The sequence below is a fragment of the Drosophila navojoa genome, chromosome X, assembly GCF_054131105.1.
Source record: "Drosophila navojoa isolate 15081-1374.11 chromosome X, UAZ_NAV_1.0, whole genome shotgun sequence".
NCBI lineage: Eukaryota > Metazoa > Arthropoda > Insecta > Diptera > Drosophilidae > Drosophila > Drosophila navojoa.
In genome coordinates this window covers 7,824,633-7,849,337 of record NC_142895.1, presented here as the reverse complement: position 1 = coordinate 7,849,337, position 24,705 = coordinate 7,824,633, and the positions used below count along the sequence as shown (strand labels likewise).

Here is a 24,705-nt window from a genome sequence, read left to right as displayed (position 1 = left end):
TTTGCCTGTTTCCCAGCACTTTATTGCGATTTAAATTCTCATTATCTCGCTCGCATTTGCTCACTGTGTGTGTGTGCGTCTCTTTGTGTGTGTGTGTGAGTGTGTGTGTGAGTGGGCGTGCTACTGCCCCAACTTTAGCCACCTAATGATAAGTTATCTAATCTGCTCGCGTCTGTGAGAGATAACAACTGTGAGAAATTTGCGCAAAATAATTTAATTATTAACGCAGCTTAGCAAAAAAAAAAAAAAAAAACCAAAAATTAGATAAACGAGTGCTCCCGACTGCATAATACTCGCTCACGCACGAAGGAGAGCTGCATCATTTCTGGATAAATCTGAGGAGAGAGTCTGGCGCAGCTTAACTGGCTCTACGATCCTGAATCATTTAATTTTTGCCTGATTTGTCACGCCCCTAATTTGCGACGATATATCTACTTTATAAGTATCTACTTGAGTATAATTTCAAAAGTCTCTAGAATTTTCGCTGAAAGCGACTCTCATCTCTAATTAACGAATTGCCACGCCCTTAGAGGGCGTACTAGAAAATTCTGAACGCCTTATAAGACGAGAATACCAAAAGTGTATACGATCTAAGTCTTAAGAGGTTAAATCGAAACGCAGGAGGCTAAACATGGACGGCATGACAGATAGACGGCTATAACAAAGGCGGACAAGTGAGTAAACGGAAAATGGACATTACACAATGGAACAAGTACGGAACAAAGACGGGCAACAAGATGAACTTTAAGCCAATATACCCTTTTCGCTGCTCTGAGAGAGTATAAAAACTTTCAGAATCATGAAAAAATTGTGCACAAAATTTGGAATCAAACTGAAAAAATTTGTGAACCAGCATCATCCTTTGTTCATTGGCATGCCATTGTTGCAGTTGTTGTTGTTGTTGTTGCTGCTGCTGCTGCTGGTGGTGCTGCCAACGTCATTAAAAATCTCGTATATAATAGTTTCAATTGTTGTTGCTGTAGTCGCACTTGCCATTCTTCTATATGCCAGACAGGGTAGGGTATATTGATGCTCTGAGACGAAAGTAGAAGGCATTGACTAGATACGGAGTTCCTCTGCAGTTTTAGAGTCATTGTGTTTGGCTTACGGTTCAGGAGTCATGCGAGTTGCCTTATCCAATATTGGCTATATTATATTTCTTCACATCTAAACTGTATATTAACACTTACAGTTTGGCAGCCTTACAGTTTGACAGCCAGGCGATTCTCGTACATTTTGAGTTGAGGATTCACTAATTCGAATTAGCTTTAAGTTCGTTCGTTTGCATCAATTGTATCAATAGCATCACAGTTGAAGAGTCAGCTCATACTTACTTTACAGTTTAAGAGTCACTGTGAAAACCAGTTAACTGAGATATAAGAAAACAGGGTATGTAGCAGTCTAACCCACACTCGACTCTCGCCTATTATGTTGCTGTTGTAGTTGTTACTCTACTCCTTCTCTCTTTTTTTTTGTTTTTGGTGTTATCGCATTACGTAATAGTTTCAAGCAGTGTCTGCAGCCGTGCGCTAATTAATGACGTAAAATATTTGTACTTCATCATCATCGCCAGCGTCTGAGGCAGGAAGAACTACGAGCCAGAAGCTAGGCGCCACAGCCAGAGCCAGAGGAGCAGACGCCAGTCCCCGAAAATGCTTCGCATCACATTTTTGCATGTCGTCAATTATGAAAACTTTTTAGCACGCTCTCAAGTGTGTATGTGTGTGTGTGTGTGTATGTGTGTGTGTCTCTTAACTGGCAGACAGCTCGTTAGTTGTTGCCCAGCCGATGCTCAACAAGTAGCAAACGCAGACACACACACACACACACACACACACACACACACACATGGCGCATACTTGATCTTATCTCAAGTGCTTCATACCCTAATCACGGGCATATGACTAAGAATGGATTCATTTGATATTTGATATTTGTCTTTAGTTTAATAAAATATACATATATATGTATCCAATCGTCTATCGATAGGTGACTGTACTGCTATCGATAGTTGGAGATGGTAGCGGAAGCAGATTCATTTTGTCACACGAAGCGAAGACGAACAGCAGCATAGTTGTATAAATGATTTAGATAAATGCTACATACATATACATATACTTATATATGCATTTGTTCAGAGTATTTCATGTTCGTTAGTGCCATAGGCATTCTCCACGCTGCCTTGGCACGTGTGAAAATTGTCATTTTGTTCATTCCTTTGGCCACTTCAGCACTTTCCCTCTCCCTATCGCCTTCAGTCTCTCCTTGTCACGCTTCTTCCTTCTCCCTACATACACGCACACACACATATGTATGTGTATGTGTCGTGTTTTTCTCTTTCTGCTGCCAGCTAATCACCGAGTGGCAGTGAAATTTGCGTGCTTCATATAGTTAATGCCCCTGATCCCTTAAGCCGGGGCTAGCGATAGGCATCGCCTCTCGCATGGGTTTCGGAGCTTACTTAAGCGCTCAGCCAAATGATTTTGTCCTTCCAAAAGGGAATTTGGCTAAAAAATAACCAACTTGACGAAAGAAAGCTAGAGAGCGGAAGAGAGAGAGAGAGAGAGAGAGAGAGAGAGAGAGAGAGAGAGAGAGAGAGAGAGAGAGAGAGTGAATGGGAGTAGCTGGCAACGTGGTTATGTGTTTGTGTCTTGGAGTATTATGTGCTGTTAATTAAATCCTAGATGCATTCCAGAGATATTCAAATGTTTTTTATACAGGAATGTTCTCAAGCGAGAGCTGCTCGAAAAGTAGTGGGAATTCCGATATTTAATATGTATATACCTCCTGCCTGAGTTATATTAATAATATAATACATTGGTTATTTAAATATATAAATTTCAGTGATATATTTTGATAGTTATTCTCTTCCATTTCTAGCTTGTTGATGGTATATGGGACTCATTTATCTCAGCAAAAATCCAAACATATCTCTTGAAAACCCACATTATTGCACATACTTTTGCAGGTTAGGGTCAATTAGGAAACCAATCCCTAACCAGGCTGACCCAAAGCTTGGCTAACTAATACTTAAATCTGAATACATAATATAGACATACATATGTGTATGTGTGTGTGTGTGTGTTGGGTAACTCTGAATATTTGGAATTTTAGCATAGCTGTCGACCAGGTGGCACATTGTGGCTTGAATAACTGCAGTTGCTGTGGCGCCACCGCATGTGTGTGGCATGTAAACGTAATCATAATTGTAACTGTTTGTCATATTAAGTTTTATAATTGTGTTGCATGGCATATGCTGCAGGCACGCACGCACACACCCACACAGTGTGCGTGTGTGTGTGTGTGTGGCTCAATTGAAGCAGAAGCCAAAGGCAAAGATGAAGCCAAATCATCATCAGATGAAATCATTTCACACTTTTGCTGTTTACTTAAGCGTAAGTCAACTTTATGAATGCTCAGCGCTCAGGCAGCAGCGCAGCCACTAAGGCAAATACCAAAAGTACTTACACACACACACACACACACATGGAGTACACACAGCAGCAGCAGCAGCAGCAGCAGCTGCACGTAGCCAAAGTCAGAAAATTGCAATAATTTTTGGGTAAAATTCGTCCTCGGGAACCGCAACCAAAAGACAATTTTGACATTTTCACACTTTATTGCTGCAGTGGGCGTTTGGGTGGGGGCGTGGCAGCCGCAGCACTATGAACGGTGCGGTAGTGGTAGGTGTCGAGATTAAGCCAAGACATAACTGCATTGCTAATGCTTGCGCAATATGTATTGCGCAATATTGGAATGTGACTATCAAAGACTTTCGCATGAATGATTCGACTCTCGCTTGCTGAGAGAGAGAGGGAGAGGCAGAAGGAGAGGACACAATATGTGCAACCATAGCATTAGAAAAAGTGTTTTCTCATTAATTTGATGACTTGTTTATTTATATTGTTCACTTTTTATTTTAGGTAACTTACTTTAAATAGATTATTATTATACTTACGAGAACAGAAATATCGAGAACTTAGTCAAGACTTGGGAAATCGATTGCGTAATAGCTGCTGTAAGAGAAGCTTAAGAAAGACCTGTTCGCCTAGCATGCTATGCCGTGTACGACTTGTATATACCCTGTAAGCAGCTAAAGGAAAGCGGAATACCCTCCTCTTCCCGTCGTGCCCTTTGAACTCCTACCTATATCTACCTATTTCACTCTCGTTTATCGATTCACAGATCTCTTGTGCTTATCGCTGTCAACTCAACTAATCCATCATACGTCTCGCATGACACAGGGTATTGAAAGCCTTTAAGCAAATGCACCAAAAATCTAACATCACAACTCAAACAATTCATACTTCCACATACATATGTACCCATTTGTCTGCGTGCGTGTGGGTGTGTGTGTGTGTGTGTGTGTGTTTGGGTGGGCTAGGTGTGGCCTGAACACCTGAACACCTTACGCACGTAAGCAAACACGTGCACACGAACCTTCGGCTAATCAAATCGACTAACAAAAATTGATGTTATTGTTCGAATTTGCGGATGAAAGTGCTCCGAATTGAGCTCTTAGAGCTGTTTCCTTGGCAGAGGTCGAAAAGGGGGAGCTTTAATTTTATATAACAACAGATGGAATTGCTTAACAGAGTCTTTAACTAAAGTTATACTGATAAAACTAGCTTCGATATATAGTTATATATTTCTTTATATTAAAGCAATGTCAATGAATGGCAAGTATGTTAACAAGATGTGTGAAAAAGGCAGTGAGAGAGTGAGAGAGAGAGGGAGAATGCGAAAAAGACAGAGAGAGAAGGAGAGAGAGAGACAAGTTAGACTACAGCTGATTTGGGCAGGTGCAGCATCTATCAACTATCATTCAATAACATCCACACACACACACATACACTAACACACTCATGCTCTTCTGTCATCGCTTCGGCAAACACGTGATCGATCTTTAGACAGATGCACGAGAGATGCCAACGACTAGAAGGGTATTGTGCATAAAGATTGGTTAAGTATGAGCCGTGGGCTCTGTCAGAATGCGGCGAACACAAAACTTGGCCACGTCTAGGCCAAATAGTGATAGATGGGACGAGGCGCCACTACACACACACACACACACACCGAATGGGCGGCACGGGGCTGTGACTGTAGAGAGATAGAGAGAGGCAGGATGGCAGGGAGGGTGAGAGTGGGGCAACACACGCTCAGGTGTCTTTTAGACCAAGTTTTCCGTGCCAAAGTTTGCACAGAACAAACATCAAATGCTGCGCCCAGCCTTTGTCTCGCCCCGCGCTTTATGTGCCAGAGCGAGAAAGAGCGACAGTGCGAGAGAGATAGCAAACTGGAAATTGAATATGCTAGGTTATTTTTTTGTTTTCCTTTTTTTCGTATATCCTGTAAGAGTTGGGGAGGGGTTGCCTAGACATGGAGAGCAAGTCGAAGAATCTGGGCTAAAAATAGTCAATTCTTCTATATGATGATAGAGCTGGCATCAACTCAAAGGTCTATCTGTGCTGTCTTTTGCTAGGAGAGCTATTGAAACTATCCATAATATCATTGCTGATATTAATGATATGTCGTCTCGCTAAGCTGAGAGCTGGACCAAAGCTTCCAAGTCGGATCAGATCATCAGTGCTGTTGGCTACGTTCTAAGGAGTTCGAACTGTCATCAACAGTTTCAATATTCCAGGATATCTATTAGTTCGGCCAACTTCCTCGATTAGCTGCTATTGTACTACATATGTAGCACTTGGGCCGCTTTTCATGTTGTCTGTTGGCTGGTTTGTTTGTTTGCCTGTTTGTTTGTTTGAGTTGCTGTTAGAATTATTTTTTCCACTAGCGCAAAGCCGCGCCGCACACACACACACACACACACACACACACACACACACACACACACACACACACACACACACAGACACACACAGACTCTCGAACACACACACACATGACAGCTGTTGGCTGCATATGTGACGCTCGTCCTGGTGTGTCCTTGTTTGCAAATACATATGAAAAACAAACAAGCATAGATTTAATGCAGCTCCGTACTCCCTCTCTCTCTCTGCTCGTCTATCTCCCTCTCTCTTTCTCGCTCTCACTACCTCTTAGACGGCGTTCTCCTTCTGAACATCCTTTGAACAATTTTTGACAATCGCAGCGCATCCTTCCTTCCTTAAGCTGTGTGCGTGTGTGTGTGTGTGTGTGTGTGTGTGTGTGTGTGTGCTTTGAATGGGGTCTGTGACCCGACCGCCTGCATGCGCCTTTAAGATTTCAAATATTAGCTCCGCACGCGCCTCGTTGAGCTCCGATTTCATAATGGAATTTTGTTGTGCAGCTGCCTTAGCTAACATTTTTATCATATCAGCCATTCCATCAAATAAGATGATAAAGTTAAACATAGTTAAAGTTAATATAAACTCCTTTTCGGTATGCACAGCCAAGTCTTTGTGCATAGAATCTCTGGCAGTATTGAACTAACTATTCTGCCTGGCAATTCCTACATTTTATATGAGCTATATCAGTTTCTAGTTTGATCAGTCATCAATCAGTTCGTTAATCGATCCGCCCTAACAAATCCCTTTTGCATATTGCTGGCGTGTGCGTCGAGTCAATCAGTTAATCAATCATACCTTTCCTCAATCAGCTCAATTATACAATCAAATTAGTTTTTATCTTGGCCTTACCTTGAGACAGTCAATCAGTCAATCAATCGTTCATCACAAATACCTCAGCTCTCTCTCTCTATCGCAGTCAATCAATTAATGAATCAAGCAGCCCCGCAACTCTCCTGCATCTCGTGAGTTTTCTTCCTCAACATTGATCAGTCAGTCAATCAGCGGGCTACACAGACAATCAGCGTCAATCAAGTGTGCAATTTTAATATGTTTTATTTCGTTGCGGCTATCATCAATCAGACTCTTGGCTCATGGGCTCAATTTACACATATGCATATGCATATGTATGTATAGCTATCAAATGCAGATGTAAATTGAAGTCGGATGTTTGATTTGTTTGGCATAGACACCTCGATGGAGGACATACATACATATGTAGATACGTATATATGAAGTGCTGCCAACTTGTCTTATGCATGCATCCAGTGCTGTCAAATGTCAGCTGACACATGACTTTCTCCTGCAGCCAGCCAGCCGCATCGAACTCTCTGTGCTCGTCTGCAGGTCGTTTAAAGTTTACATGGCGTTGTCGACGCCCAGGACATGGACACGGATCTCGACATACCACGCACACACGCACACGCATACGCACACACACACTGGCATTCGGTTTGACTGATATATAAAGTTGGCAGCCCCAGCTCCGGCTGAGGTGGGTGCTGAATGATATAAACTTAATTGCGGAAATTGGGTTAAAAAACTTTGACACATGTGCGGGTTAAACAAATTTATACTTCTATATACGCCTTCCCACACATACATACATACATACATATATCTGTGTGTGCATGTGTGTGCGCGATGGCGTTCATTGACTTTACTTAAGCCAGCATTTCGCAGCACTATAACGGGAGCATGGCGAAAGTTTTTATGCCACGCGTCGCACGGCTTACCCCCCGAGCTTCGCCCCGCCACGCCCCTTTCGTAAGCAGCCATACCTAACGGCAAGAAGCGCCCTTGAAGCATTCACGCTCCCCGTTTTGTGCCCGTTGTAATGCAATTTTATTTCATTTCATTGAAGGCAAAGTTTTCTCTTCGAATTCTTTTACTTTACTTTGCTTTCCACTCTCTCTGTCTGTGTCTCTGTGTGTGTGTGTGTGTGGTATAACATTTTTTTACTTCTGCTCTGCTTCTTTTCCGTATTTTTTTCTTCTTTTTCACTTTCCTTTGTAATACCGCATCTCCACCAACTTCTCTTTCGCACTTGGGCCTCTGTCTTTTATGCCTGGCTCGCTGCTGGTCGGGCCAACGACAAATTTGGCTTAAATCGCATACGCCTAACCGAACACAGCTAACCTATAGGCTGCCCCGCCCATTCTCCCGCCCACAGCGCCCAATATATGCAAATCTTTGATGTAAGTAATAATTTCCTTCCCCTATGCTGCAAAAACTTTTGCATTGTAAATTATGAGCATGCGAATATTGCTTTCAGCATTGAAAACTGAAAACCGAAAACTGAAAACTCTCAACTCGACTCTGATTTTATCATGCAAATACATATATACGGAGATATGCGTATGTAAGTTAACATATGGATAACATGAAGAGAGCGGAGCAAGAGAATGGGGAGGAATGGAAGAGGAGGAGAATATGTATCTAAGGCAGACATAAATTATAGAACAATAAACGTGTCGCAGCACTTTGTTTTGTTCACGAGGAATATTTCCTTTTCATTCGATTTACGTTTGCCATACATATGTGAAAACTTTTTAATCCAATGTAATCCCAGTGCTTAGATTTTTGTTTCATTTGAAACTGAATCAACTGACAACTGTAGAAGTAGAGGAGGAGACTCAGACTCCAAAATCTACTGGAACTTTTGCTAGTACTACTTACACCCCACAGTTCCATCTCTAACTGTTATGAATTCTATACCTTGGTTTTTTGATACACTAAACCCATTGAAAGTGGGAAATCAGGGTATAATGGTTTTGTTGAAATGTATGTAACAGGCAGAAGGAGGCGTGGCAGACCCCACAAAGTATATATATTCGTGATCAGGGCGACGAGCTGAGTCGATTTAGCCCTGTCCGTCTGTCCGGAGAGCTAGAGACTTAATTTTTTTTTTAAATGACCGTATATACAGCGCGGATGTCGAGTTTATCTTTAACTATTCCCGATATTTTATTATCCATTAAAAACATTATCAATCAAGGCAGATGCCACTGTAGCTAATTTTGAATGATTTTTTATTGTTTCAAATTTGACAATTATTCAATAGAATATGTACATAGATCATATGCTGAAAGTTTCTTTAAATTCGGTTAAGTCCATCGACGTTAAAAACGTGCAGCAGCTACAGCAGTTCTCCTTACGTGTGCACATATACATTCCAACTTCTTCTAGCACACTCTTGGAATCACATCAGCTGTTGGTTCGGTTAAAATTTGCTAGATGGCGCTGCAGCAGTGAATCTATTTCAGTTTTTCCATTGCAACCTCGAAAAGTGAGGTGGCTTCGTGATAAAAGCTGTGGCGCTCGATCAGGAAGTCTCGGGCTTAAATGAAAAGCGAGTCGGATTTTCTTTTGTTTCAAAACTTTTATATATTTAATTAAATGAGTTTTCTATTTCATTTATATTTTTAAATACATCGAAATTAAAATTTTAGCTATAGTAAATGTGTGTTTTTATCAGTTTGGTTCAGCGTCGAGCACTCTCGACTAGAGCTTTGTATTTTTCTTTTTTTTTTTTTCTTTTCAATATTAACTAGATGTGAATTAATTTAGCTTGACGACGGAATGGTTTTCCACGCCAAGAATAAGCAATGTAAGTGTTAAATTTATATATTTACATTAATAAATATATATATATATATACACATAGTTTTTGCTGCCACAGCTGTTGCGGCTCCATCTATTGCAGGGACAAACTCTGAACCTCTGAAGGGTCTCCCACTCAAAAATCAGTTGGACCCGGTGGCTAAAAGTTTTTTTTTTTCTATCCATTTATTTATTTACATTTAATTATTTTACAATCTGTCCTAAAACTAGCGGTATTACAAAACGTATGTGTGGGGACCGAAGAACTATGAATTATTGATCAGCAATGAGTAGGAGAGACGTCCAGAAACACCGCAGCGCAGTACTTCTTTTCTTCATATGCTTCCAGCATTTTCTCAACGATCCTGTGGCATTGCTCTGGTGTTCCGTGACATTCCATGAAGCCAAACTGGTGATGGGGGAACAATCCGGCCTCCTCCAGTATTGGGCGAATAAACTTATCCAATAAAAGCCAATAAACTTATCGGGCGATATGAGGCGAGATTGGCTCCAGGTATCCCAGGTTTTCGGATCAGGATGATTTCGGCGCTTTTCCATTGGGTGGGGAAATGTCCTAACTGAAAGCATTTATTGACAATGTTGAGGAGAAGTGGGGGCTGAAAAAAAAAAAAAATCGAAATTCTATAAAATTTATATGAATATTTCAAATTTAGCGACTAGCTTTAAGATGTAAAATATATAAATTTATTATTGATTTGCGATGTTTTTAATCGATAACAAAATAACGGGAAAAGTTATTGGTTTTTGAAGCGCATGGTATACACAGCATACGCACGTAGGCATAAACACGCATTGGCTGCAGAGCTTACTATGGGCTTCTATGGGAGCTTAATTGTTTAATAACTTTTCTTGTGGATGAACTATCTTGAAACTTTCAGATCATGATTATAGTATGAATATGCATACGTTTGTCAAAGTAGAAGTCTCTAGTACGTAGGAGTTCTGCTAACTGCGCAGTAAGCAGCGACCGCGCTTGGGAGTCGCTGGATTGCGTTGGACTGCGTTACAGTGTGGGCAATATACAAAAAATTTAAACCGTTGTTTTCCGATCGTCAACGAGCTCGGCGGGTGATCGTTTCAATTGGTTATTGCAAACTATTTTTTCTCGGCATTAAACAATCTAGTAGTCCGCTTGTTTGCTGTCATTTATCTTGATGTAGATTTAATTATATTGTGGAAATCATCAGTCTTACGATAGAATGGAATCACGAAATTCGGAAATTCAATCGGTGAGTCTTTTTTATTTATTTATTTATTTTTTTATTTAGTTAAATTTAGATATTTACATTAATTTATACTTATATATAAACATAGTTTTTGCTGCCACCGCTGTTGCGGCTCCATCTATTGCAGGGACAGACTCTGAACCACCAAAAAGTGCTCTACCGCGTCGGCGTGTAAGTTTTTGTTTTTGTATCTATGCGCCAGCTATTGATTCTTTTTTGAAGGGTCGTCCACTCAAAAATCAGTTGGACCAGGTGGCTAAGAATGAAGACAATGCCACTAACACGAAAGTAGTAGCAAAAGTACTGCGACGTTGTATGAAGCAACACAATAAGATTGTGGCCACTGTCAATAATGGGTTTGAACGTGGTCTCAAGCCTGATTGTATCTTAACCGCATTTCGTCAGGACAATGGGCTTATGTTTGCTGTGAAGTTCAAGAATCGTAAGCTGCCAGAACTGATAACTGCGCAAGAATTGAAGCAGCGTGCCCCAAGACTATTAATTCAATATTACGCAGACAATCTACATAATCCCCATTATGAGAAACCTATGAAATGTTGTGAAAATTAGCTTCAATTATTGACTGAAAAATGATATATAAAAAAAAACTCCCACTCCACCCTACTAAAAAAAAAAGAGAGCATCCAACTTCTCACAAACCCACCCTCAATTATCACAAATGTGATTTCATTGGGTATCAACTCTCGAGCATGCCATTGGAACACGTCGACAGGTGTAAGGTGGGATCTGGAGTCTCGACTTTCTCCTCGTCTTCCAAATGCCTCTTCCAACTTCCCAATAACCCATACTGAAATATCACTTATGTGATTTCATTAAATACTTGGGTCTCAACTCCCGAAGACGACATTGGAACACGTCGACAGGTGTAAGGTGAGATCTGGAGTCTCGACTTTCTCCTCGTCTTCCAACTTAACTTCTCAAGCCCACGCCAATGGATGGATGTATGATGTTATTTAATACATGAGTAGCAACATCCGAGACGACGACTTTGGAATACGTCCACAACTATTAAACAACTCATTGCACAAACCAGGAATATATAAATCCTGTCGCCAAGGATGAGGACGTTGTATAGACTTCCAAGTCAATCCTCATCGCAAACAAATTCGATGTGCTTAATGTGGACATGTGGCTTGTTGATACTTCCACCCCAACCCATTGGAGATCTTGAGCTTAAGGATTACAAATAATCAGCACAAAGATCTCAACAAAAATATAAAAAAAAAAAAGATTAAAAAAAAATTATTAACAATCGCCTGCCTTGGGCGAGCCACAGAGGCAGATACAATCGGCCCAAAAGCCACAAAAAAATGTAAAAAAAAAAATCTATATATTAAAAATGGCCAACAAAGATTGTTATGGTAAATTGAGTCTGCTCTGGGCGAGCCACAGAGGTAGAGATTCAATCGGCCCAATAATAGCCGCAAAAAAAAATATAAAAAAAATTTAAAAAAAATTCATATATTAACAATGGCCAACAAAAATTATTAATATAAATTGAGTCTGCTCTGGGCGAGCCACAGAGGCAGACTGAGCCTCTCACTGAGGACACGGCCTTTTATAGCAAATGGAAGCCTGCTTCGATTGTAGATTTTCCTGCAACTCTGTGGTTCAGAGTTGCTTTGAAAGCAGTATTGCAAGATGCAATTTTACATACACATATGCTGCTATCTAACGTTTTTTCATTTGAATTGGCGTGCTATGGAAAGACTCGCTTATTGGACATGATTCGCCTTATATATAAAATAAGTCTGCGCTGGGCGAGCCACAGAGGCAGATTCAAGCGGCCCAATAGCCACAAAAAAAAAAAAAAAAAAATTTAAAAAAAAATACATTTATTAACAATGGCCAACAAAAATTGTTAATGTAAATTGAGTCTGCTCTGGGCGAGCCACAGAGGTAGATTCAATAGACCCAATATCCAAAAAAAAAAAAAAAAAAATTAAAAAAAAATTTAAACAAAAATTCATATATTAACAATGGCCAACAAAAATTGTTAATATAAATTGAGTCTGCTCTGGGCGAGCCACAGAGCCAGACTGAGCCTCTCACTGAGAACACGGCCTTTTATAGCAAATGGAAGCCTTCTTCGACTGTAGATTTTCCTGCAACTCTGTGGCTCAGAGTTGCTTTGAAAGCAGTGTTGCCAGATGCAATTTTACATACACATATGCTGCTATCTAACGTTTTTTTCATTTGAATTGACGTGCTATGGAAAGACTCGCTTATTAGACATAATTCGCCTTATGTATAAAATAAGTCTGCGCTGGGCGAGCCACAGAGGCAGATTTAAGCGTCCCAATAGGCACAGTATTTGCTGTAGGCTGCTGGGGCCTGCAGTTGTTTTTTTTTTTTTTTTTTTTTTAAATAGTATTTGTCCATGGATATATTAGTAGGTAGGTAAAATTGAATTCCGTTCCTTCTAATTGATGTTCATGATAATGTAGTGGGGAAAAATATTACCTACTTGAAGAAATTAAATGGGAATCACATTCCATATGCAATAGTTTTTTTTCTCTGTTAATTTACTTTGCGCTCAGTGTTTGCTAAATATCTAGATATATATATGAGTCTATCTTTATGTAAATTAAGTTTCGAGTTTGTGGTATTGTCACAACTGCGTGGCATACCATACCTACAAATCTTTTCGCCTCAGCTTGTGCATAAATACATATCGGCGATTCGAGACGTTCTCGAATGTGCTCTCATGTACTCATATGTGCTTTGTAGCACATTTGGCAGCACCGTCATGGCTGTGCTCGATTTCAGTGCTCAGCAACAACTAAATCAGACAAATTCTACAACACTGAGGTGATGGATGTGCTATGACTTGCAGTTAAAGTTGAAATTCAATCGAAGGAGGCTTTGAGCGGAGCAACTCTAATTCGCTTGCTGGCTGGCAATAGTTCTCAGTCTGTTCGAATCACATTCTAAAGCAAATCGACGCACATCAATAATAAGTTTTGTTTATTTAGTAATTGATTCAGAAAGAAAGCTATCTGTACGAGAGAACTAGAGATAGAGCGATAGAACGATGGCCAGCATCACATTCAAGGGTCATCCCACCGTCGTATTGCGCACCTATTAGGTGGTCCGCATCGGCAACAACGAACTGGACAAGACCTTGGACTTTTGCCTGAACGACAAGGTAACAATTTGATTGAGCGAATTTGCCTAAGCCCATCTACTTCTACTTACTGTGACTCTCGGCTCCGCAGAGTGTGGCTAAGCTGCACGCGACTCTGACACGAAGCGAGCGGGGCTTGTTCCTGGTCAACGAGAGCTCCTACGGGATAGTCAGCATGAATGGGCAGCGCTTTAGCGGCCCCATTTTGATCACCTTCCGTGACGCTATCAATGGCATTGTCTATTTGCGCTTTGGCCGCGTCGAGGCCTTCCTACGCGTCTCCGGCAGCCTGGGAACCTAAGTACTGGGATCGTCCCCAAGCTTCAATTTGAACGAGCACTTGCAGGCTCATTGTTGTACAAGTTTAAATTTATGTTTTACTGCGTCGTAAATGTATGTCTCACGAATTATATACACACATATCATCGATCGCCTCGTTGCCTTTTAATGATAACTATTCAATGTTAACAAATGTACATGTATACGCATAAAGTCCCTTTGAGACTCTTCATACTTATATCAGAAGCGAAGACTAGAGACCATGCAAATGTATCGTTCCTTTCAATTGAGATTCGAGACGAAATTACTTTATATGAATCTACAAATCATCAGAGGATTATGAAGCTAACATAAATCATTAATCAACTCTAATCATATACACATCACTATCTTTATTTACTCCCCGGGATACAGCTGTGAACAATTCTCAGAAAGCCAATATACCCTTCTTCAGGCAATAAGAAGGGTCGTCCACTCAAAAATCAGTTGGGCCCGGTGGCTAAAAAAAATTTTTTTTTTTCTATCCATTTATTTAAATACATTTAATTATTTTACAATTTTATTTTACTATGAATTATTGATCAGCAATGAGTGGGAGAGACGTCCAGAAACACCGCAGCGCAGTACTTCTTTTCTTCATATGCTTCCAGCATTTTCTCAACAATCCTGTGGCATTGCTCTGGTGTTCCGTGACATTCCATGAAGCCAAACTGGTGATGGGGGAACAATCCGGCCTCCTCCAGTATTGGGCGAATAAACTTATCCAATAAAAGCCAATAAACTTATCGGGCGATATGAGGCGATATGAGGCGAGATTGGCTCCAGGTCTCCCAGGTTTTCGGATCAGGATGATTTCGGCGCTTTTCCATTGGGTGGGGAAATGTCCTAACTGAAAACATTTGTTGACAATGTTGAGGAGAAGCTCTCGACCAGACTGCGGTAGGGCTTTAATGGCAGGTACATCGACTCCATGATATCCGGGCGACTTGGATACTTTGAGCTTTCGGATCTCTGATGACAGATCTGCTGCAGCGACTGCAGGAACTGGGAGAGCCGTCTGACAGGGAATGTCAAGGAAGTCCACTGACGTGTTTGCATCCTCGTTAGAGCACCTTGTAAAAGGGGTGAATGCATTATGTAGATGGTTTTCAGATGCCGCTGCTCTTTCGCTGTCAGATCTGTTGGCTAAGAGTGAAGACAATGCCAGTAACACGAAAGTAATAGCAAAAGTACTGCGACGTTGTATCAAGCAACACAAAAAGATTGTGGCAACTGTCAATAATGGGTTTGAACGTGGTCTGAAGCCTGATTGTATCTCAACCGCATTTCGTCAGGACAATGAGCTTATGTTTGCTGTGAAGTTCAAGAATCGTTAGCTGCTAGAACTGATAACTGCGCAGGAATTGAAGTAGCGTGCCCCAAGACTATTTATTCAATATTATGCAGACAATTTATATAATCCCCATAATGAGAAACCTATGTAATATTGTGAAAATTAGCTTCAATTATTGACTGAAAAATCGACGGCTGGCAATTTCATTGACCACCTCTAACAGCCACCTCAATGCTTGAGGGTGGACTATCTTCATTAACTTTTAGATGATTAATATAGATTTGTATTTTGTTAATATTATAATTAATAAAATAATGAATCTCTCCAAGTATATCAACGATATATAAAAAAAACTTCCACTCCATACTACTAAATAGAAAAAAGAGAACATCCAACTTCTCACCAACCCACCCTCAATTATCACAAATGTGATTTCATTGGGTATCAACTCTCGAGCATGCCATTGGAATACGTCGACAGGCGTAAGGTGAGATCTGGAGTCACGACTTTCTCGTCATCCATATGCCTCTTCCAACTTCCCAATAACCCATACTGAAATATCACTTATGTGATTTCATTAAATACTTGGGTATCAACTCCAGAGGACGACATTGGAAAACTTCCACAGGTAGATCATCAAAACTTCTCAAAAGCCCACATGAGAATGCCCATGGAAGAAAAACGATATTGTTTATCTTATCTCTCAAACCTCGACTAAATTGTTACTCCCAATTTCCTCTTCGTCTTCTGATGAAGAATGTTATAAGAAAGAACGGCGATATATAAAAAAAACTTCCACTCCATACTACTAAATAGAAAAAAGAGAACATCCAACTTCTCACCAACCCACCCTCAATTATCACAAATGTGATTTCATTGGGTATCAACTCTCGAGCATGCCATTGGAATACGTCGACAGGCGTAAGGTGAGATCTGGAGTCACGACTTTCTCGTCATCCAAATGCCTATTCCAACTTCTCACCAACCCATACTGAAATATCACTTATGTGATTTCATTAAATACTTGGGTATCAACTCCCGAGGACGACATTGGAAGACTTCCACAGTAGATCATTAAAACTTCTCACAAGCCCATTTGAGGATGCCCATGGAAGAAAAACGATATTGTTTATCTTATCTCTCAAACCTCGACTAAATTGTTACTCCCAATTTCCTCTTCGTCTTCTGATGAAGAATGTTATAAGAAAGAACGGCGATATATAAAAAAAACTTCCACTCCATACTACTAAATAAAAAAAAAGAGAACATCCAACTTCTCACCAACCCACCCTCAATTATCACAAATGTGATTTCATTGGGTATCAAACTCTCGAGCATGCCATTGGAACACGTCGACAGACGTAAGGTGGGATCTGGAGTCACGACTTTCTCCTCGTCTTCCAAATGCCTTTTCCAACTTCCCAATAACCCATATTGAAATATCACTTATGTGATTTCATTAAATACTTGGGTATCAACTCCCGAGGACGACATTGGAAGACTTCCACAGTAGATCATTAAAACTTCTCACAAGCCCATTTGAGGATGCCCATGGAAGAAAAACGATATTGTTTATCTTATCTCTCAAACCTCGACTAAATTGTTACTCCCAATTTCCTCTTCGTCTTCTGATGAAGAATGTTATAAGAAAGAACGGCGATATATAAAAAAAACTTCCACTCCATACTACTAAATAAAAAAAAAGAGAACATCCAACTTCTCACCAACCCATACTGAAATATCACTTATGTGATTTCATTAAATACTTGGGTATCAACTCCCGAGGACGACATTGGAAGACTTCCACAGTAGATCATTAAAACTTCTCACAAGCCCATTTGAGGATGCCCATGGAAGAAAAACGATATTGTTTATCTTATCTCTCAAACCTCGACTAAATTGTGACTCCCAATTTCCTCTTCGTCTTCTGATGAAGAATGTTATAAGAAAGAACGGCGATATATAAAAAAAACTTCCACTCCATACTACTAAATAGAAAAAAGAGAACATCCAACTTCTCACCAACCCACCCTCAATTATCACAAATGTGATTTCATTGGGTATCAACTCTCGAGCATGCCATTGGAATACGTCGACAGGCGTAAGGTGAGATCTGGAGTCACGAATTTCTCGTCATCCAAATGCCTCTTCCAACTTCCCAATAACCCATACTGAAATATCACTTATGTGATTTCATTAAATACTTGGGTATCAACTCCAGAGGACGACATTGGAAAACTTCCACAGGTAGATCATCAAAACTTCTCAAAAGCCCACATGAGAATGCCCATGGAAGAAAAACGATATTGTTTATCTTATCTCTCAAACCTCGACTAAATTGTTACTCCCAATTTCCTCTTCGTCTTCTGATGAAGAATGTTATAAGAAAGAACGGCGATATATAAAAAAAACTTCCACTCCATACTACTAAATAAAAAAAAGAGAACATCCAACTTCTCACCATACTGAAATATCACTTATGTGATTTCATTAAATACTTGGGTATCAACTCCCGAGGACGACATTGGAAGACTTCCACAGTAGATCATTAAAACTTCTCACAAGCCCATTTGTGGATGCCCGTGGTAGAAAAACGATATTGTTTATCTTATCTCTCAAACCTCGACTAAATTGTGACTCCCAATTTCCTCTTCGTCTTCTGATGAAGAATGTTATAAGAAAGAACGGCGATATATAAAAAAAACTTCCACTCCATACTACTAAATAAAAAAAAAGAGAACATCCAACTTCTCACCAACCCATACTGAAATATCACTTCTGTGATTTCATTAAATACTTGGGTATCAACTCCCGAGGACGACATTGGAAGACTTCCACAGTAGATCATTAAAACTTCTCACAAGCCCATTTGAGGATGCCCATGGAAGAAAAACGATATTGTTTATCTTATCTCTCAAACCTCGACTAAATTGTTACTCCCAATTTCCTCTTCGTCTTCTGATGAAGAATGTTATAAGAAAGAACGGCGATATATAAAAAAAAACTTCCACTCCATACTACTAAATAAAAAAAAGAGAACATCCAACTTCTCACCAACCCACCCTCAATTATCACAAATGTGATTTCATTGGGTATCAACTCTCGAGCATGCCATTGGAATACGTCGACAGGCGTAAGGTGAGATCTGGAGTCACGACTTTCTCGTCATCCAAATGCCTATTCCAACTTCTCACCAACCCATACTGAAATATCACTTATGTGATTTCATTAAATACTTGGGTATCAACTCCCGAGGACGACATTGGAAGACTTCCACAGTAGATCATTAAAACTTCTCACAAGCCCATTTGAGGATGCCCATGGTAGAAAAACGATATTGTTTATCTTATCTCTCAAACCTCGACTAAATTGTTACTCCCAATATCCTCTTCGTCTTCTGATGAAGAATGTTATAAGAAAGAACGGCGATATATAAAAAAAACTTCCACTCCATACTACTAAATAAAAAAAAAGAGAACATCCAACTTCTCACCAACCCATACTGAAATATCACTTATGTGATTTCATTAAATACTTTGGTATCAACTCCCGAGGACGACATTGGAAGACTTCCACAGTAGGTCATTAAAACTTCTCACAAGCCCATTTGAGGATGCCCATGGAAGAAAAACGATATTGTTTATCTTATCTCTCAAACCTCGACTAAATTGTTACTCCCAATTTCCTCTTCGTCTTCTGATGAAGAATGTTATAAGAAAGAACGGCGATATATAAAAAAAACTTCCACTCCATACTACTAAATAAAAAAAAAGAGAACATCCAACTTCTCACCAACCCACCCTCAATTATCACAAATGTGATTTTATTGGGTATCAACTCTCGAGCATGCCATTGGATCACGTCGACAGGTGTAAGGTGGGATCTGGAGTCTCGACTTTCTCCTCGTCTTCCAAATGCCTCTTCCAACTTCCCAATAACCCATACTGAAATATCACTTATGTGATTTCATTAAATACTTGGGTCTCAACTCCCGAGGACGACATTGGAACACGTCGACAGGTGTAAGGTGAGATCTGGAGTCTCGACTTTCTCCTCGTCTTCCAACTTAACTTCTCAAGCCCACGCCAATGGACGGATGTATGATGTTATTTAATACATGAGTAGCAATAGCCGAGACGACGACTTTGGAATACGTCCACAACTATTAAACAACTCATTACACAAACCAGAAATATATAAATCCTGTCGCCAAGGATGAGGACGTTGTATAGACTTCCAAGTCAATCCTCATCGCAAACAAATTCGATGTGCTTAATGTGGACATGTGGCTTGTTGATACTTCCACCCCAACCCATTGGAGATCTTGAGCTTAAGGATTACAAATAATCAGCACAAAGATCTCAACAAAAATATAAAAAAAAAAAAAGATTAAAAAAAAAATTATTAACAATCGCCTGCCTTGGGCGAGCCACAGAGGAAGATTTAATCGGCCCAATAGCCACAAAAAAAAAAAAATAAAAAAATAAATACATTTATTAACAATGGCCAACAAAAATTGTTATGGTAAATTGAGTCTGCGCTGGGCGAGCCACAGAGGCAGATTCAAGCGGCCCAATAGCCACAAAAAAAAAAAAAAAAAAAAAAAAAAAAAATTAAAAAAAATTTAAACAAAAATTCATATATTAACAATGGCCAACAAAAATTGTTAATATAAATTGATCGGCCCAATAGCCGCAAAAAAAAAAGACAAAAAAAAAATTTAAAAAAAAAATACATTTATTAACAATGGCCAACAAAAATTGTTAATGTAAATTGAGTCTGCTCTGGGCGAGCCACAGAGGTAGAGATTCAATCGGCCCAATAATAGCCGCAAAAAAAAATATAAAAAAAATTTAAAAAAAATTCATATATTAACAATGGCCAACAAAAATTATTAATATAAATTGAGTCTGCTCTGGGCGAGCCACAGAGGCAGACTGAGCCTCTCACTGAGGACACGGCCTTTTATAGCAAATGGAAGCCTGCTTCGATTGTAGATTTTCCTGCAACTCTGTGGTTCAGAGTTGCTTTGAAAGCAGTGTTGCCAGATGAAATTTTACATACACATATGCTGCTATCTAACGTTTTTTCACTTGAATTGGCGTGCTATGGAAAGACTCGCTTATTGGACATGATTCGCCTTATATATAAAATAAGTCTGCGCTGGGCGAGCCACAGAGGCAGGTTCAAGCGGCCCAATAGCCACAAAAAAAAAAAAAAAAAAATTTAAAAAAAAATACATTTATTAACAATGGCCAACAAAAATTGTTAATGTAAATTGAGTCTGCTCTGGGCGAGCCACAGAGGTAGATTCAATAGACCCAATATCCAAAAAAAAAAAAAAAAAAAAAAAAATTAAAAAAAAATTTAAACAAAAATTCATATATTAACAATGGCCAACAAAAATTGTTAATATAAATTCAGTCTGCTCTGGGCGAGCCACAGAGCCAGACTGAGCCTCTCACTGAGAACACGGCCTTTTATAGCAAATGGAAGCCTTCTTCGACTGTAGATTTTCCTGCAACTCTGTGGCTCAGAGTTGCTTTGAAAGCAGTGTTGCAATATGCAAACTTACATCCATACATATATAACGAGTTTTCGTTTGAATTGACGTGCTATGGAAAAACTCATTTAGTAGACTTGATTCGCTGTGCCGAAAGAGTTTATTTTTCGTAATTATTATAATTATCATTATGCTATTATATAATTCTAATCGGCATGGCTTTAGGCTGCTGGGGCCTGCAGTTGTTGTTTTTTTTTTTTTTTTTTTAAATAGTATTTGTCCACGGATATATTAGTAGGTAGGTAAAATTGAATTCCGTTCCTTCTAATTGATGTGCATGATAATGTAGTGGGGAAAAATATTACCTACTTGAAGAAATTAAATGGGAATCACATTCCATATGCAATAGTTTTTTTTCTCTGTTAATTTACTTTGCGCTCAGTGTTTGCTAAATATCTAGATATATATATGAGTCTATCTTTATGTAAATTAAGTTTCGAGTTTGTGGTATTGTCACAACTGCGTGGCATACCATACCTACAAATCTTTTCGCCTCAGCTTGTGCATAAATACATATCGGCGATTCGAGACGTTCTCGAATGTGCTCTCATGTACTCATATGTGCTTTGTAGCACATTTGGCAGCACCGTCATGGCTGTGCTCGATTTCAGTGCTCAGCAACAACTAAATCAGACAAATTCTACAACACTGAGGTGATGGATGTGCTATGACTTGCAGTTAAAGTTGAAATTCAATCGAAGGAGGCTTTGAGCGGAGCAACTCTAATTCGCTTGCTGGCTGGCAATAGTTCTCAGTCTGTTCGAATCACATTCTAAAGCAAATCGACGCACATCAATAATAAGTTTTGTTTATTTAGTAATTGATTCAGAAAGAAAGCTATCTGTACGAGAGAACTAGAGATAGAGCGATAGAACGATGGCCAGCATCACATTCAAGGGTCATCCCACCGTCGTATTGCGCACCTATCAGGTGGTCCGCATCGGCAACAACGAACTGGACAAGACCTTGGACTTTTGCCTGAACGACAAGGTAACAATTTGATTGAGCGAATTTGCCTAAGCCCATCTACTTCTACTTACTGTGACTCTCGGCTCCGCAGAGTGTGGCTAAGCTGCACGCGACTCTGACACGAAGCGAGCGGGGCTTGTTCCTGGTCAACGAGAGCTCCTACGGGATAGTCAGCATGAATGGGCAGCGCTTTAGCGGCCCCATTTTGATCACCTTCCGTGACGCTATCAATGGCATTGTCTATTTGCGCTTTGGCCGCGTCGAGGCCTTCCTACGCGTCTCCGGCAGCCTGGGAACCTAAGTACTGGGATCGTCCCCAAGCTTCAATTTGAACGAGCACTTGCAGGCTCATTGTTGTACAAGTTTAAATTTATGTTTTACTGCGTCGTAAATGTATGTCTCACGAATTATATACACACATATCATCGATCGCCTCGTTGCCTTTTAATGATAACTATTCAATGTTAACAAATGTACATGTATACGCATAAAGTCCCTTTGAGACTCTTCATACTTATATCAGAAGCGAAGACTAGAGACCATGCAAATGTATCGTTCCTTTCAATTGAGATTCGAGACGAAATTACTTTATATGAATCTACAAATCATCAGAGGATTATGAAGCTAACATAAATCATTAATCAACTCTAATCATATACACATCACTATCTTTATTTACTCCCCGGGATACAGCTGTGAACAATTCTCAGAAAGCCAATATACCCTTCTTCAGGCAATAAGAAGGGTCGTCCACTCAAAAATCAGTTGGGCCCGGTGGCTAAAAAAATTTTTTTTTTTTCTATCCATTTATTTAAATACATTTAATTATTTTACAATTTTATTTTACTATGAATTATTGATCAGCAATGAGTGGGAGAGACGTCCAGAAACACCGCAGCGCAGTACTTCTTTTCTTCATATGCTTCCAGCATTTTCTCAACAATCCTGTGGCATTGCTCTGGTGTTCCGTGACATTCCATGAAGCCAAACTGGTGATGGGGGAACAATCCGGCCTCCTCCAGTATTGGGCGAATAAACTTATCCAATAAAAGCCAATAAACTTATCGGGCGATATGAGGCGATATGAGGCGAGATTGGCTCCAGGTCTCCCAGGTTTTCGGATCAGGATGATTTCGGCGCTTTTCCATTGGGTGGGGAAATGTTCTAACTGAAAACATTTGTTGACAATGTTGAGGAGAAGCTCTCGACCAGACTGCGGTAGGGCTTTAATGGCAGGTACATCGACTCCATGATATCCGGGCGACTTGGATACTTTGAGCTTTCGGATCTCTGATGACAGATCTGCTGCAGCGACTGCAGGAACTGGGAGAGCCGTCTGACAGGGAATGTCAAGGAAGTCCACTGACGTGTTTGCATCCTCGTTAGAGCACCTTGTAAAAGGGGTGAATGCATTATGTAGATGGTTTTCAGATGCCGCTGCTCTTTCGCTGTCAGATCTGTTGGCTAAGAGTGAAGACAATGCCAGTAACACGAAAGTAATAGCAAAAGTACTGCGACGTTGTATCAAGCAACACAAAAAGATTGTGGCAACTGTCAATAATGGGTTTGAACGTGGTCTGAAGCCTGATTGTATCTCAACCGCATTTCGTCAGGACAATGAGCTTATGTTTGCTGTGAAGTTCAAGAATCGTTAGCTGCTAGAACTGATAACTGCGCAGGAATTGAAGTAGCGTGCCCCAAGACTATTTATTCAATATTATGCAGACAATTTATATAATCCCCATAATGAGAAACCTATGTAATATTGTGAAAATTAGCTTCAATTATTGACTGAAAAATCGACGGCTGGCAATTTCATTGACCACCTCTAACAGCCACCTCAATGCTTGAGGGTGGACTATCTTCATTAACTTTTAGATGATTAATATAGATTTGTATTTTGTTAATATTATAATTAATAAAATAATGAATCTCTCCAAGTATATCAACGATATATAAAAAAAACTTCCACTCCATACTACTAAATAGAAAAAAGAGAACATCCAACTTCTCACCAACCCACCCTCAATTATCACAAATGTGATTTCATTGGGTATCAACTCTCGAGCATGCCATTGGAACACGTCGACAGGTGTAAGGTGGGATCTGGAGTCTCGACTTTCTCCTCGTCTTCCAAATGCCTCTTCCAACTTCCCAATAACCCATACTGAAATATCACTTATGTGATTTCATTAAATTCTTGGGTATCAACTCCCGAGGACGACATTGGAAGACTTCCACAGTAGATCATTAGAACTTCTCACAAGCCCATTTGTGGATGCCCATGGTAGAAAAACGATATTGTTTATCTTATCTCTCAAACCTCGACTAAATTGTGACTCCCAATTTCCTCTTCGTCTTCTGATGAAGAATGTTATAAGAAAGAACGGCGATATATAAAAAAAACTTCCACTCCATACTACTAAATAGAAAAAAGAGAACATCCAACTTCTCACCAACCCACCCTCAATTATCACAAATGTGATTTCATTGGGTATCAACTCTCGACCATGCCATTGGAACACGTCGACAGGCGTAAGGTGGGATCTGGAGTCACGACTTTCTCCTCGTCTTCCAAATGCCTTTTCCAACTTCCCAATAACCCATACTGAAATATCAGTTATGTGATTTCATTAAATACTTGGGTATCAACTCCCGAGGACGACATTGGAAGACTTCCACAGTAGATCATTAAAACTTCTCACAAGCCCATTTGTGGATGCCCATGGAAGAAAAACGATATTGTTTATCTTATCTCTCAAACCTCGACTAAATTG

General features: G+C 39.8%; 1 protein-coding gene, 1 long non-coding RNA gene and 1 pseudogene across 4 annotated transcripts; all 3 read left to right on the top strand.

The window, feature by feature from the left end:
- Nucleotides 1–10,015: 10,015 nt before the first annotated feature.
- Nucleotides 10,016–10,956, top strand: LOC149090575 (uncharacterized). The gene is made up of 3 exons (XR_016197526.1): nucleotides 10,016–10,643; nucleotides 10,689–10,807; nucleotides 10,859–10,956. It is a non-coding gene; the product is annotated as an uncharacterized LOC149090575 (long non-coding RNA).
- A 2,534-nt stretch (nucleotides 10,957–13,490) lies between these two features.
- Nucleotides 13,491–14,212, top strand: LOC149090574 (uncharacterized; annotated as a pseudogene). The gene is made up of 2 exons (XR_016197363.1): nucleotides 13,491–13,805; nucleotides 13,876–14,212. The product of XR_016197363.1 is annotated as an uncharacterized LOC149090574 (transcript).
- A 7,333-nt stretch (nucleotides 14,213–21,545) lies between these two features.
- Nucleotides 21,546–22,356, top strand: LOC149090573 (uncharacterized). 2 transcript variants are annotated; one of them, XM_089264931.1, is made up of 3 exons: nucleotides 21,546–21,713; nucleotides 21,777–21,949; nucleotides 22,020–22,356. In XM_089264931.1, exons 2-3 carry the CDS (start codon nucleotides 21,836–21,838, stop codon nucleotides 22,227–22,229), a joined length of 324 nt encoding a protein of 107 aa, XP_089121057.1. In that variant the 5' UTR covers nucleotides 21,546–21,713; nucleotides 21,777–21,835; the 3' UTR covers nucleotides 22,230–22,356. The 2 variants fall into 2 exon arrangements, with proteins under 2 accessions (XP_089121057.1, XP_089121056.1); XM_089264930.1 differs by having other exon boundaries at nucleotides 21,650–21,949.
- Nucleotides 22,357–24,705: the final 2,349 nt, after the last annotated feature.

Coding starts and splice junctions, on each gene's coding strand:
- LOC149090573 (XM_089264931.1), top strand. CDS start 21,836: ATGGCCAGCATCACATTCAAGGGTCATCCCACCGTCGTATTGCGCACC. Junction 21,950..22,019: donor ACTTTTGCCTGAACGACAAG/GTAACAATTTGA, acceptor TCGGCTCCGCAG/AGTGTGGCTAAGCTGCACGC.